The sequence below is a fragment of the Trichoderma harzianum genome, assembly GCF_003025095.1.
Source record: "Trichoderma harzianum CBS 226.95 unplaced genomic scaffold M431scaffold_29, whole genome shotgun sequence".
Lineage (NCBI taxonomy): Eukaryota > Fungi > Ascomycota > Sordariomycetes > Hypocreales > Hypocreaceae > Trichoderma > Trichoderma harzianum.
The window spans coordinates 49,691-63,911 of record NW_020209277.1 but is presented as its reverse complement, the minus strand read 5'-3'; the positions used below and the strand labels follow the sequence as shown (position 1 = coordinate 63,911).

The 14,221-nt window shown below is 50.3% G+C and overlaps 6 protein-coding genes across 6 annotated transcripts; 3 read left to right on the top strand and 3 right to left on the bottom strand.

The window, feature by feature from the left end:
• Nucleotides 1-372: 372 nt before the first annotated feature.
• Nucleotides 373-1,745, top strand: M431DRAFT_501480 (glycosyltransferase family 76 protein; the record flags this gene model as incomplete). Its single annotated transcript, XM_024918023.1, has 2 exons — nucleotides 373-1,289; nucleotides 1,349-1,745. 2 exons carry the CDS (start codon nucleotides 373-375, stop codon nucleotides 1,743-1,745), a joined length of 1,314 nt encoding a protein of 437 aa, XP_024767720.1.
• A 467-nt stretch (nucleotides 1,746-2,212) lies between these two features.
• Nucleotides 2,213-4,236, top strand: M431DRAFT_535828 (hypothetical protein; the record flags this gene model as incomplete). Its single annotated transcript, XM_024920969.1, has 5 exons — nucleotides 2,213-2,250; nucleotides 2,376-3,157; nucleotides 3,260-3,321; nucleotides 3,381-3,494; nucleotides 3,581-4,236. The coding sequence occupies 5 exons, from the start codon at nucleotides 2,213-2,215 to the stop codon at nucleotides 4,079-4,081; spliced, it is 1,497 nt and encodes a 498-aa protein (XP_024767719.1). The 3' UTR covers nucleotides 4,082-4,236.
• On the bottom strand, nucleotides 4,171-8,780 carry M431DRAFT_334779 (hypothetical protein). The gene is made up of 2 exons (XM_024914378.1): nucleotides 8,207-8,780; nucleotides 4,171-8,152 (listed from the first exon to the last, which is right to left on the bottom strand). The coding sequence occupies exons 1-2, from the start codon at nucleotides 8,489-8,491 to the stop codon at nucleotides 4,595-4,597; spliced, it is 3,843 nt and encodes a 1,280-aa protein (XP_024767718.1). The 5' UTR covers nucleotides 8,492-8,780; the 3' UTR covers nucleotides 4,171-4,594.
• A 289-nt stretch (nucleotides 8,781-9,069) lies between these two features.
• Nucleotides 9,070-10,355, bottom strand: M431DRAFT_501476 (hypothetical protein; the record flags this gene model as incomplete). Its single annotated transcript, XM_024918022.1, has 2 exons — nucleotides 9,070-10,177; nucleotides 10,246-10,355. 2 exons carry the CDS (start codon nucleotides 10,353-10,355, stop codon nucleotides 9,070-9,072), a joined length of 1,218 nt encoding a protein of 405 aa, XP_024767717.1.
• A 274-nt stretch (nucleotides 10,356-10,629) lies between these two features.
• On the top strand, nucleotides 10,630-11,941 carry M431DRAFT_21565 (hypothetical protein; the record flags this gene model as incomplete). Its single annotated transcript, XM_024913507.1, has 2 exons — nucleotides 10,630-11,042; nucleotides 11,163-11,941. Exons 1-2 carry the CDS (start codon nucleotides 11,000-11,002, stop codon nucleotides 11,939-11,941), a joined length of 822 nt encoding a protein of 273 aa, XP_024767716.1. The 5' UTR covers nucleotides 10,630-10,999.
• Nucleotides 11,942-11,992: 51 nt separating this feature from the next.
• M431DRAFT_501474 (hypothetical protein) lies at nucleotides 11,993-13,320 on the bottom strand (the record flags this gene model as incomplete). The annotated part of the gene is made up of 2 exons (XM_024918021.1): nucleotides 11,993-12,376; nucleotides 12,451-13,320. 2 exons carry the CDS (start codon nucleotides 13,318-13,320, stop codon nucleotides 11,993-11,995), a joined length of 1,254 nt encoding a protein of 417 aa, XP_024767715.1.
• Between the last annotated feature and the right edge of the window lie 901 nt (nucleotides 13,321-14,221).

Sequence of the window (14,221 nt, the reverse complement as noted above, 5' to 3'; positions counted from 1 at the left end):
CTCATAAGCTTGAACGGCGTGAAACTTCCGCAAAATGGCAGAGCGGGTACAAGAGAGCTATCCACCATACCAGCAGGTACTTTACCAAACAGACATGTTAAAGCCAGACTGCATGTCTTGATTTCATATGATGCTTGCTTTACACAATTCATGTCAAACTCACACACACACACCCTCTGAAATTTTTTTAATTTTCACCTCCATTGAAATTCATGCTTCATTCTAGTCCTGTTACCAAAGACGAATTGATGAGCGCAAGTCAGCAATTCCAATTCCAATGCGCTCAGAGCAAATGATTTGAACATCAAACCAGAACTGCACACTCACTCACTCACTTGCTCATTCAATGCCCATCCTCTCATAGCCACAAAGATGAAGCTCATCAACTACAATGAATCCCGCCCATTGCACTCTCTCATAGCCGTCTTTACAGCCTGGAAAGCCTTTTTACTGGCCATAGCCCTCGGAACCACCGTCAGCCACGACTACGACACGTCAACGTCCCTCTTCTTCCAGAGCTTGTACGGCTCAAGTGCCAATGCATCGGCCCTCGCAACCCGGTTGACGCGATGGGATGCGCTGTACTTTATGAAGGCTGCGCGCGACGGTTATGTCTACGAGCAGCAATGGGCCTTTGGAGCAGCGTTGCCGCTTTCCGTACGCGGCATCTTGTGGCTCTTTAAGCCGTTGACGCATCTAGCCGGCGGTGATGATGCCGCCCTCGAGCCCTTAGCGGCCATCATCTTTACGACCTTTTCTCACTTAATTGCTGTTTTGGCTCTTCACAAACTCACTCTCGTTCTCTTTGGCAATAAAACTCTAGCATACGTGGCAGCGGTTCTGCACATTCTCTCTCCAGCCGGCCTCTTCCTATCTGCTCCGTACGGGGAGAGTCCGTTTGCCTGCCTGTCTTTCATCGGCAACCTGCTCTTCGCCACGGGTGTTCAGTCCAGTCCTGGCATTGGCAAACGAATTCTAGCTTTTCTCGGCGCGGGCATTTCGTTTGGGCTGGCCACTGCTTTTAGGAGCAACGGCTTGTTTAGCGGGCTCCTGTTTGCCGTAGAAGCGATCAGGGGCTTGCTCGCCTTTTTTCGCCAACCGAGTATTTCAAGGCTAGTTTTGCTCGCCTCCTTGATCATTGGCGGTCTCTGCATTGCAGCCGGTAGTGTAGTACCGCAAACGGTGGCCTGGTTCAGATATTGCAAGGTTGATCTCACGGACGCAGAGCCAAGGCCCTGGTGTTCTCGCTTGGTACCCAGTATATATACATTTGTTCAGGCCTACTACTGGTAAGTTGCTGCTACACACTAAAACACACGGATAAGTTTTGTACTTACTCTGGTGGCAGGGATAATGGGTTTTTGAGATATTGGACCCCAAACCAGCTACCTTTGTTCATACTTGCCAGCCCGGTGCTCACGCTTCTTCTCAAGTCGGGAGTACAAGTTATTCGGAGCTGGGGTCAAAGCATCAGCCAGTCCACGCCGGTTGTTGCAGAATCGCATCGTACCTTTGTGCTCACATTAGCTGCGATCCAGACGCTGGTTGCTGTCTTGGCCATTACCAATTTCCACGTGCAGATTATAACTCGGTTGGCATCTGGGTATCCCGTATGGTATTGGTGGATTGCTGACAGCTTGAGAAACGGCGAGACTCGCAAAATAGGCTCTGGCGTTGTTGTCTTTATGGTCATGTATGCCGGTATCCAGGGAGGCTTGTTTGCCTCGTTCATGCCGCCAGCGTAGATGCCTTGACCAGTTCGTCGTTACAAATGCAAGCAAACAAAGAGATTGAATGTAATAATTCTCTGCACCTTGCCTTAATTATCCTTAGTAGACTCCTGAACTGCACTCTTCGTTGCTCAGCATCGAGTACGCTCATCACAACACCAAGTTTCAACCAGTTCTACTCTACAGCACATCATTGTTGTCGACCTCATAATCACCCACGTTTATCTCATCATTATACAGACATGAAATATCATCACAGCCAAACTTGAGATATTGGTGAACAAATGCTTCGCACGTCTGCATCGGACATGTGCATGTTCCTTCCGTGATTTAGTGTCTGTCCATTCTGCCCACAAGGCAAAAGAGGCAGTCCGCCTTTTCACGGCGTTTGTTCTGCCATCCAAAAATCTACACCGCTTGGTCTACCTTCTAAAGGTCTTCCAATATTTATTTAAAGTCTCGATCACAAACAAACATTATCCATGTCTGCCGCCAGCTTCTACTACAACAACAAGCGCCAGTAAGTCTTGCTCAGGGGGTGGAACAACCACTAGGAAACTTCAGTACAAGAACTCACTAAAAGACACAGACTACGTGTTATATCGATCACCAACTGCTTCATAGTAGCGCACGACATTTCAACAGTAGTCATCCAGGATATTATAACAACTGCAAACCAGAAATCAGCAAGTCCCAACGCAAAATGCAAACCCCAGACAGCGATGGCGAAGCTTCATCTTCGTCCAAAGAAACCACCCCAAGTGTCTCCCAGGAGAACCAGAGCCAGCATCAGCACCAACATCAACATCAACATCAGCCTGATGGCGCCAACTCCCTGAATGCCAACAGCGACGTCAAGCTCTGGCTCCAATACACCGGCTTCTTCAACATCGAGCAGCGCCTCAAAGTCCTCAACGGGTTCCGCAAACTCAAACACCTCGACGAGCAGCGCCTCAAGCTTCTCGAGGAGATTCGTACGTCTACAGAGCACTGCGGTTCTTCCACTATTGCTTCGATTCCGCAGATGTTTTCCGCTTTCAAAGACCCGTCGCCAACGTTCTCGATGGCTATGGCTAGATTCAACGACGATAATGTCCTGTCGGGTTCCCAGTCAACGGCTTTTGCAAGCTCAAATGAAAATTATGGTTCCGAGAATTTTTCAGTCAATAAAGGGGTTGACTCAGATACCTGGTCCACGGCGTTTGGAAACGGATTGCCGTCCCGTCAAAGTAGCATCCAAAATGCCAAATCTCTCATTAAAGCTACTACATCCCCTGGTGATTGTGATCCCAACTCCGAAATTCAGGGAACACAATCTCTGTCCTCTTCGGATGGACCATTTCAAACGGAAACACGTCTTTTCAGCAAAAGTCGGAGCTTGAATACCTACACTCCCTCCAAACTCTTGTCGCTGGCTCCCAAGCAAGGTATCCATATACATCCTGACCCCTATTCAACACACTCCATCTTTCCTCCTCCTCTCCTTCTTCTTCTCCTTTAATTCTAACGGCGTTCAACAACATTAGCAGAATCGCGCTATCTTCTAGTCAAGTCCTTCAACTTCAAAAACGTTGACATGTCCCAGCGAGACGTAAGTACACACAAGCTCAACCTCACCAGCCAATCCCTCACATTGACAAACAAAAACAGGGATTATGGATCACAAGTGCACGCAACGGCGCCATCTTCGCCAACGCCTTCAAGCACCACAAAAACGTCTTTCTCATCTTCTCCGTCAACAAGTCCAAGGCCTTCCAAGGCTACGTAAGTCCATCAATCTCACAAATCATCATCACCACATCCTCACTCCTCAAGTCCCCCAACTAAACTAAACGCATCCCCCCCTATAGGCTCGCATGACATCCCCCCCTACAACCACCATCCCCCCGCCAGAATGGATGAACAACATCTCCTGGGAAGCCAGCCTCCCCTTCCACGTCCAATGGCTCAGCACCCACCGCACCGAGTTCTGGAAGTTCGGCAAGCTAAGGAACCCGCTCAACGACTGGAAACCCATCTTTGTCGGCAGAGACGGCCAGGAGATACCCGAGACGTGCGGCCGTGAGATGGTTTACGTCTTGGACCGGGGAGCGGTAAGAGAGAGGGGACGTAGCGGCGCTGATTCATGGAGAGCGCGGAAGGATTACGATGATGCTGACAAGAACGAGGTGGGAACTTGGGACTATAATGAAGCTGACAGAAACGAGACGACAACTTGGGACCATGATGAAACTAACAAGAACGAGGTGACAACTTGGAACCATGATGATGAATGGTCAGAGGCGGAGGAAGACGTCCCTGCCAGCGAGGAATCCGAGACAACAGATGACATGCCACTGATCAAATATTAACTGACACTCGCATTGATGAGAATCTCGGATAGTCTCGGGGGACTTGTCTTGTGACAGACCGGGTTGCTTGTTCTATTTAGAAAGCCGGCTTATTAGGTCTCGCCAGGGGCCCATCCTAACTTATACCAACAGCGTCTCTATCGAAAAAGGATATTAGCTTATTAGTACCTGTTAAACCAATAAGATAGATAGGAAATAAAGCGAAATTAAAACCTCCATTACAGTCATTCCAATTTCAGCATGCAAAGACCCGAATACAATATCCAATCCACTGTGCTATTATTACCCGTGTATGCTCCTATTATTACATTCCAGCAAATTCCAGACACCAATTACTCCATTTGACACCAAAGAAACCCGTCTCTTTCAACCCAACTATAGTGCAAACACAATTTATTCCAATTTCTCGAGGGCAATCTGGCTGGGTAAAAGAACCCTTAAGCACGTCCTTCTTCAAGTAGTCACGGCAAAAAGCCATTATATCTGCCAGGTCTTAGTCTCCATAGACCTCAACTAATAGTCATCTTCAGAATCGCTATTGTCGTGAATAGTAATCGCTCGCCATCGTCTATCAGTCAAATCTTGAGCAGCCGTGCCCTCGCTCTCAGGATCGACATAGCCTTCACCTCCAGCAAGACTCAGCGCAACCGGCAAAAACACCAGTGCGTGAAGGGCAGCAAAGACGACCAGGGCCAGCCACACTCGGAAGTAATAGATTTCGAAAATCTTGGATCGCGTAAACGCAAGAACGCTAACGCCCAACAGCTTCGTAACGGTAATTCCAGAAAACACCGATCCACCAACGTTGACCAGCGCCGTCCAAGCACGAGCATCTCGCCCGTTGACATTGAAGCTGTTCTCCATGACGGTTCGCGAGGGGAACATGAAGGCTCGGGCAATGTGCGCACAGAACTCAACCGAGATTCCGACGCAAATAATGAGATTCACGAGAGAAACGGCATTCAAAGAGACGTTGAACAGCACCATTGCACCCATTATGTCAACAACGCTCATTATAACGGTCAACGTCACAATAGCAGATGTGAGAACAGAGCCCAAGAGGAACGACGCAATAACAAAAATGGCACCGACCGCAGCACCCAAAAGACCGGCAGTCAGCTGGATGATGCTAAGATATTGGTCGAAAAAGATGTAGAAAACGCTGTAAGGGAAAACATCCGCTCCAGTAGCCTTCGTAATGTCAGAGGCGATGCGGCGTGCAGAAGAGTAGGCTTTGATAAAATCCTCCTGGCTGCGAAGGCGCGTATGCGCGGTTCTGAAATGAGTGGCCTTGACGTGGGCAGACTCGTCATCCAGAACAACTGCATCTCCATAAGAGGCTTGGCCACCCAGTGGGCAAACGTCGTCAGTCTTCGCCGCGAGGAACTTTTTGAGATAGTGAATAAACTCGTCATTCTCGGGCATCCCGTAAAGAGAGGTGTTCCATGCAGGTTGGCGGTCTGCAAAGCAGGTTGAGCCGCGCTCAATGCAGCACTGCTCGTAGATGGGGTTCAGCCACAGGAAGAAATCATCAACCCAGCTTGCCGTTGGAGACATGATGTATGAAATGTCAGATCGTTGTCGCTCAAGTTCTAGGGTGTTTGTCAGGGAGAAGGGCTCGCAGGTGGTGAACCTAGAGCAGATTGCTTGCTGTTGTGGGCGTTGAGACGCATCAACTCCGCGGGTAACAAAGTACACAGGGGGGCCAGTCTCTAGGTAGTCGTAGAGGTCGTTGAAGTAGGGGATCAAGTAGGAGCCATCCGGAATGGCGACACGCTGATCCAGTCCAAGCTGGATGCCTGGTAGCAAGGCGATAGCAGCTGACAAGAGACCGAGGAAGATGGCCACGACAGCGACCTTTGTCTGCCTTCGCAAGAGGGTAGGCGCATAAGTGTTTCTGATGAAGATTTGCAAGTAGCTCTCCTCATCGGCATCAGCCACTCTTCCAGTTGCTGGCGGATAGCCATTGCTGCCATTAAGAGTGATTCTAGCTTTCTTAATCTGCCACCACGGCCATAATTCGCAACGATGATCTTCAACTCGCATTTGGTTCAATGCCAGGAAGGACACAAACATGGTCATCTGAAGAACCGCATTAATGAGAACCGCACCAGCGGCATAAGCAGCAAAGTTTCGGACAGCAGGCATGCCAACAGCAGAACCAAGAGCAAACGCAAACGTCTCAGTCAAGGCTGAAAACAAGATAGAAGGTCCCATGCGGCCCAGAGCCCGAGCGACTCTCTCCTCCACCATCTGGTCTGGGAAATTAACGTTGACTCTTTCAAGCTCGTGGACAATAAGGAAGATGTTGTCAACACCGACAGCCAATACGATGAACGGAATGACTTCGACAATGATGAGCGTAGCTTTCAAACCAACCCAGGAGAAGAAACCAATAGACGCAGAGATAGACATGAGAACAATGATGATGCCGGCGAGACCCAGAGTGACTTTTGATTCGACAAGCAGCAGCGCCGGGTTTCCGAAAAGGTGTTTCAGAGGTGTGCCCAATGCCAGACAGGCGTAGATGAACATGACAATGTAGCTAATGACGACAATCTTGGCATCCGTGTTGGTAGACTTGTTGAGTTCCTGTTCAAGACTAATCTCTGTGGTAAAGGACAATCGAAGACCACGGCTCTTGGCCTCTTCTTGAGCCTGTAGGAGTCGATCACGGAGCGCATTCTCCCAATCAATGGCACGCGCCAGCGTGTTGGAATTTTCTGGGGCGTTGTTGACCACCCATGTGACCGTCATGGCTTGAGATTCAGCGACATCCTCGTCGTAGCCACCCAGGATCATGGTTGGTTCAATCGGTTGTCCAAATGCAGGTCGACAGTCCACGGGAGATCTTGCACAGCTGCGCAGGTCTTCTTTCCAGTAGTTGCGGTCGATATCTCCTCCCTTTGAGTACCAATATTGCGTAACAGATTGTATGACACAAGCATCACCAGTAGGCTTGAAACAAACATCGCTAAGTGAGCTTCCATAGGTAGACCCCTGAAGTTTCTCAACGCTCTTTTCAACTTCTGTCCACCACTGCAATGTCTCGTAGCTGAGAACAGGGCTGGGGCCAGAAGTTTCGGTGTCGTTGACCAGGAAAATCTTTTCGGCTCGGAAAAAGGGGCCAAAGTTGGAATCAAAATATTCCTTTTCTTGCGCAGCAGCCGAAGATGGGCTGACCCAGAGTCGAGCAGGGTCTTGCTCAATGTCGAACCGGAACCAGCCAGCACTCAGGATGCCGACGACGAGCAAGCTGATACCTATAGTCAGGCCTGGAAACCGCGCGGCCGTGTCTCCCAGGTTACGAAATGCCTTGTCGCACTTGTCATTAAGCCAATACCGCTTTGTGGGCTGATCTCGCATAGCATCAGTAAGGATAGGCCCGCCTTCATCCTCATCATCGCTGTGGGAGGATTCTTGCAGTAGACGAGTCCTCTCGACGCGGCGCTTGAGATATCTGAACCAAAAGATGTGACCAAAGACAGCAGTGAAAAGAGCGAGCAGCAAGACGCCATACGTAAAGATGGAGGCGAAAGAAAGACAGGGCAGCTTTCCCACTTTGCAGGAACCAGCCTCCTTGACATCCGGTAACGTAGGGCATACCTCGGGGCAGTCGACACATACACATCGATAGGCCGGGTCCTCGTCGTTGCATTTCTTGGGCTTCATTTCCTTCGGTTCCATGCCGGGCTCGTCGTATTGTTCCGGAAAGTTGATCTGGAAGGGGGAACCAACAAACGGCTTCTTGTCACCCAGAAACTTGAGCATATCGTGATAATTCTTGGCTCCTCCACCGATCAAATCCATGGCCCTACTGTTGGCACCTCCAAACTTGACCTCCTTGCAGCTGTCATAGAGTCCGGAACCATATTCTTCAGAGACCAGCTGATCAAGCTCAGTAACGAGCAGCTTCCCACTCTTTTTCGCGGCATCGGTAACGTTGATAAAGGTCGATTGATCGGGAGAGCAGGTAAACTTGCAAAACAGGTTGAAGAAGTTGGTCTTGCAGGCCGGGCAAGAACCGATGAGCGTCTTTGGAGTGCCCATTTCGCTTTTCAAAGCTTGGACCTTTCGATAACCATTAGTATTAATTATGTCCCGACAAAGAGGCACGCGACATACCTGTTCCATGTTACAGCAGACCGGCCCCTCGCCCCATTCGGCGCCGCAGAGCTCAACCAGCTCCTTTCGAAGATCCTCGTCCGGATCGTGCGCAAGGCCATTGTCGACACATGGCAGCTCCTTGCCAAAGAGGCTCTGCTTTCCGCACTGCCCGCGAAAGGCACACCGGCCGAGTTCGTGCTTTGGCGTGAACGACTCGGCGTGGGCGCTCAAGCCGAAGAGCAAGGCGGCAAGGCCCGATTGCAGCACCGCCAGACGCATGGCGCCTCGTGGCCGAATGGCCATCAAAATGCGAGCTGGGACGAGCTTTCCCAGCGCCTCGTCTGTAACCGTAGAATCAGTGGTGTCGATCGAGCAGGTGAGCTTCGGTGTTGTTGTGATGATCGAGGGTGTTGGTACGGATGATTGCGTCACGGATGGAGAGTGACGGAGCGGTAGCGGTGGGTTGACTGATATATGGAGTAGCGCAGGTGCTCTGTGCTGTGCTGTAGGTACCTGTAGCTTTGCTGACTGCCCGGTGGCTAGCGCAGTACGTACCTCGGGCTAGTACCAAAGGGATGGTGACGGCTGCCGCCTATTTCAGGCAAGGTACAGGCTGCAGCATTAGCGGTGCCCGGTGTACCTGATGCTGTTAAGAGCCCATGTCGTGTCAGTCATGGATGTCATATTATCGTGTCGTCAATGAAACGCAGCCTTTGTCTGAGCTCTGTTATCAAATCAAATCAAATCACGGCAGCTTTGCTCCGTACAAGTATGCAATAGACAGAGTACAGCATAAGCACAGCATAACACAGCACAGCAACAGGTCAACATCACGATTCACTGACGTCACGAATAAGACACACCCAAAAAGGGAGCCATTTTCACAGCCATCGTCGTATCGTATTCAACTTGCCCATCCAATCCGAAACAACCCGCTGCCCAGCATCATTCAAGCCAAGCTCTTCTCTTTCCTGTCCCACTTCCACAACATTAATTCTGCGGTCTGGCTCTTCAGCCAAATATTGCGCGTCTTCATCCCATCTAGCCCGCTCCTTAAGCTCGACCCGAGCGATGCTGCGCCGCATTAAACTCGCCATCTCATCCGCCTGAGCCATGAACGTGTGTCTTGTGTCGTGAATTTTGGAACTTGATTTTTCTGGTTTCGTCTTTTTCTCTGGTGAATGTTGATGTAAATGTGACTGAGACGGTGCGTCATGTAAGAGCATTGTCTCAGGAATCTTGAGAGTCGATTGCCGCGGTGGAAACACAAGATACGATCTACGAGGCGTACCAGAAGAAGTCTCCATCCCAACAGAGCTCTTCTCCCCCTTCATGGCACTCACAACGCCCGCAAACTCAGCAGAAGCGTAAAACGACTCGGGTATAGACAGTCCCGGGTTATGAAAAAAGAGACTCGGGCTCGCAAAGGGGTCAAACAGATTCGCCGGCTCTTGGAACAGAGACACCAGTCTCCCATGCAGGGAGTCGAGTCGAGCATTCCCGTTTGCACGCCGCATCGCCCTCATTGCGTCTCTGACGGATTTTGCGCCGAGGACCTTGTGGCCTGGGAGGAACATGGTCCAGTTGTAGATGCCGTTGTAGGTTGCGACGCCACGGACACAGAACGGTTTATGAGGGTGTGATTCTGTAAGGGAGAGGGACATGGCTAGGCCGGCGCCGAGATGAGAGCCGTAGACGTAGATGCTGCCTCGGCCATTGTCTGGCGGCATCAAAGCTTCAGCAATCCATTGGTAGGCAAATGCCACATCATGCATCGGCACAGGCCAGTCGGCAGTGTTGAGGAACTCTTCCTCGTCCTCCTGGCTGGCGGCATTGAGGCGCTCAGTCGTCCATCGGTAGTTGATACTAGCGACGGGCCAGTCGTGCAGAAACTCTGGCAATTGCTTCACCCCATTGGCACTCTCGGGCAGCGGAGGCAAATGGATAACGAGGAACTTGGACGGTGAAAACTCATCAATGTTGTACAAGCTGTTGCAGGTGTTAGCGCTGTGTTGCTGTAGCTTTGCTTTAGTTTTGGGGATTATGGATTTACAGACTCGATATCTACGGAGCCTCCAGAGCCGCACGTTACGGGGACAGTCTTCCGGATACGAGGGTGTGTTGATTTTAGCACGCTGAAGCATCGGCGATGAAGTGACGAAAACATGACAAGACGAGTGACGAGTTTGATGATCGGCGAGCTGCGCGTTTCCGTCAATCAAGAAAAGCGTCACATATGTCTCCGAGTGCTACCCTATACTCCGGGGTGGTAGAGTGGGGGAAAAGAACGTTGCAGTTTGGCTTTGAATGTGGTAGGTTGAAATAAGGTAGATGTGCTTCACATATTTAGTGGATGAAGCTATTTTTTCTTGTGTCGCTGTCTTGGAATCACATGCCAATGAATCACGATGTTGTGTAGTACTGTATTATTGTTAACTTAGCATTCATATGATAGCTCTGCCTAACAGCCTTAGCAGCACATAGTCCAGTAGTAACACGACACGACGGGAGTTTTATATCGTGCCCCGTAAAAGGACCACTATTATTACAATTACAGGTGCTGCTAGTTCAATAATGCTGCCATCTCATCTGCATATTGTACAAAGCCCTTCTTATCGTGAGCCGTTAAAAACATCCGATACCAAAGGCACTGCTGCGTGCCATCGTCAACATATACTGCCCAACTCGCCCGGGTCCATCATCCTCTTCCACATTCACATGCTTTAAAAAAACACCATCTTAACTCAATTGCATGCTCACTAGTTGCTCATACTGTGTCAATTGCGCTGTATTTCTTTCTGATACGGTACAATGACGCTCTTGCGTCAATTCATCGTCTTTGGGACGGACAATGGTGGGTTACATTCCCCCTCCATCTCCAATTTGCTTAATCACCATCACTTGGAGCACAAAGCACAAAAATAGAGTAACGTGATGAAATTAATCTAACTGGCAAATGCTGACGCCAGCCAAGCCGGCATCGAGCGCTCATTACGCTTCGTCCAGGCCCTAGTTTCTCTCATCGCCACATATCCCGCCTTCCAAGTCGCCGCACAGCTCCATCTCACGTCGATCAACGTCCCACCCCCAGCGTCATTCCTGCTGCTGCGATCAAAGATCAACCTCACCAGACGCCTCTTGCGTTTCCTCCGGTTCTTGGACCAATTCAAGCTGGGGTGGGATGTTTATGCCTCTGGCATACTGGATTTCGATGCATTGCTTGATGTGCTTTGCAAGACGTCCTTGGGCGTCTTTGGCATGCTCGAGACGGTAACTCTGCTGGATCTGCTGGAAATAGACCAGATGCAGATATTTGGACCCGAGCAAACTGCAAGCTTAAATTACCAAGCTCAATGGTTCTGGCTGGTGGCCTTGTGCATCTCTCTCTTCCGCTCTGCCACTAGATTATTGCGCATTCTTGGCAATCAAGTGGCCCCCAGTCCCTCGTCTACCAACGAGAAAGAGAAAGACGCGCAGAAGGAAAGTGAACATCAAGATAGAGATGGATCTGCTCCAAGGAAGCCAAATGAGAATCAGGTAGAAACAGGCGACAGACAGACAAAACCCGTGGAGCCTGTCTCGCCGCTGATCCTGAAGCTCATATCTGATGCCATGGACTTGCTTCTCCCAGCCTCTGCTGTTGGGCTGGTTCAAGTAGATTCTGAAGTGATTGCTGTCGCCATGATTATCAGCACAGCAATCACCGCCAACGATGTATGGGCTAAGTGTGGTAGGGATATGCGTCGTGGTTAAGATGTATGCAATGCAACAGAGTAGTAGCAGCAACCTTGATAGATACAACAATTATACTCCCGCCAAAGGCTCATTGCTTGCTGCCTCGAGTTTCTCCGTGGGATTTTTTCTCTCCCATTCTTCTCTCTCCCGGACCATGTCCCGCTTGCACCACTTGATTGTAATCCCGCACCAAAGTGCGCACCATATAAATGGCACAGCCCAGCAAATGCCATATGCGACGGTTGCGGGAATGGGATGGATCAGAGCTATAACGGTGAGGCCGGCAGCCAAGATGAGGGCAGGGATGGACCAGAACAGAGACTGGACGAATAGCATTCGCCGGAAGCGGGGGCTAGCAGTATAACGTGCAGCCAGAGCTTCTCGGTATGGCCGACCGGCGCCGGCGTTGACGGCGACGACATCTTCAATAAAATAATACACCCCTGGCAAAACCTGTGCAAGAAGAGAAAAAAAAGTTAGTAAGAGACGCTTGTAAGTAGGAGATAGAGTAGAGAGAGATATCATACCTTTTCGCCTTTGCCCGTAGAGCTCAGACGGAAGGGAGCACGCCAATCCATAGCGTGGTACAGCGTAATCAGAAACAAAACACCGCCAATGCTGTACAAAATGGCCGGCGCCGGCATGCAAAGAACCCTCAGCCAGACCTCATGCGGCGCACTGCCCACGATGAAGAGCGCCGTGACGGCCGTGATGGTGAGGACCGACGTCCAGTTTAGAGTGTCAAAGCACCATCGGCTGTTGGTGCCTAACGGGCGATAAAATCTTTCCTTCTTTATGAGACGCAGCGTTCTGATGCCGAATTCGACGTACGTTGGCCCGCCCCAGATGGTTGTGATGACGGCAAAGATGATCCAGCCCGGGACATGGCCTGCGTATCTCATTGCATAGTACAGCACAATCGGCACCACCGAGCCATCGATAACAACTATGATGGCGAAGAGAAAGAGTCTCCAGCGCTTCCATCCGTGATGCCAGGTAAACGGCAGCTGAGGTAACAACTGGGGGTTGTTGCCGTAGTAATCCTGCAGAGTCCGATCTCGTCGCTTCCATTCCTTGCGCGTTCCAGCCCGCGAGTCGTAGTAAACATCTGATTGCGGCCGCAGCGCATACGAGAGACTTCGCCGGGGCGCGTCTGTGCGAGGGGATTCCGGGTTGACCTGCTGGCTTGCTCTTCGGGTGGCAGTCTCCATGGACGACGCAAAGGTGACGATGTTTGGCAGCGAGGCGGTGCCGTGATGGGACATGGCGATGCCGCCGTTGACGTTGGCGGGAGTGTCAGCGGCCTTTGCCTTTGCCTTTGCAGCAGCAGCGGCATTGTTTGGCAAATCCTCCGACATGGAGCGGACGGCCGCTGTGTCCTGATCTGCGCCCGGCATCGTGGGCAGCGGTTTGTTCACACACGATGCGATCAGGGAGGTTGAATTGGAGGGTTATAAAAAAGACAAATAAATAAACAATGAAGAAAGAAAAAAAGCTAAATGGGAAAAAAAGAAACTACTGGCGATAAGAGTCCTTCATTTGGCTGGGCGGCGACGTGGGCGCCATTTCTTTAAGAGAAAAACCAACTTAATCCAAGGGAAACAGGAACAGGGTTGCCAAGAAAGCGTCGGGCAACGGACCTTGAAGGATGATGACGTTGTCACCTGAGAGTGCCGATAACAACGCTGAGATGATCCGGCTGAGCCGATGGCATAACTGACTACTCCGTACGGGGCAATTAAAACTTGCAGATGCGCATTCAACGAGGTGCACGCAGAAAAAATTACTTCCGATGACTAATTTTGCTAAGAGAATTGCTGCTTCTGGAGAGCCGCGACTTCGACTAACTAATCAATGGAAGCTTTGAAAAAGGCTCCCTGTTCCATCTAGAACATGCTGTGCGAGTTACTGTAAACGGTCGGAGTGCTTAGGTGGGTGTCCCGGAATATGGACACACACACACACCACCAGCAAACCAGCTAACTAAACTACTACTGTAATATCCATGGATGTCGGTATCTGCTAAATACCGACTGTACCGTCGTATGCACCGGATATGCAGCTTACTTACTAACTTGGCCTCAATCGTACATAGTACCAAGGTAGTTGTAAACTGCCCTAAAAAAAGAATGAATCCATGGACGGACTTGGGGAACTGGACGCTAGAAGACACTGAAAACCGTCTTCAGTTCTTCATTCCATTCTAATCGATGACCTCGGTTACCCCATACAGCGGCAATTCTTTAAACTGGAGCTTCCTAACGCTAACCGGCATGCCTAACACAATTTCATCTCCAT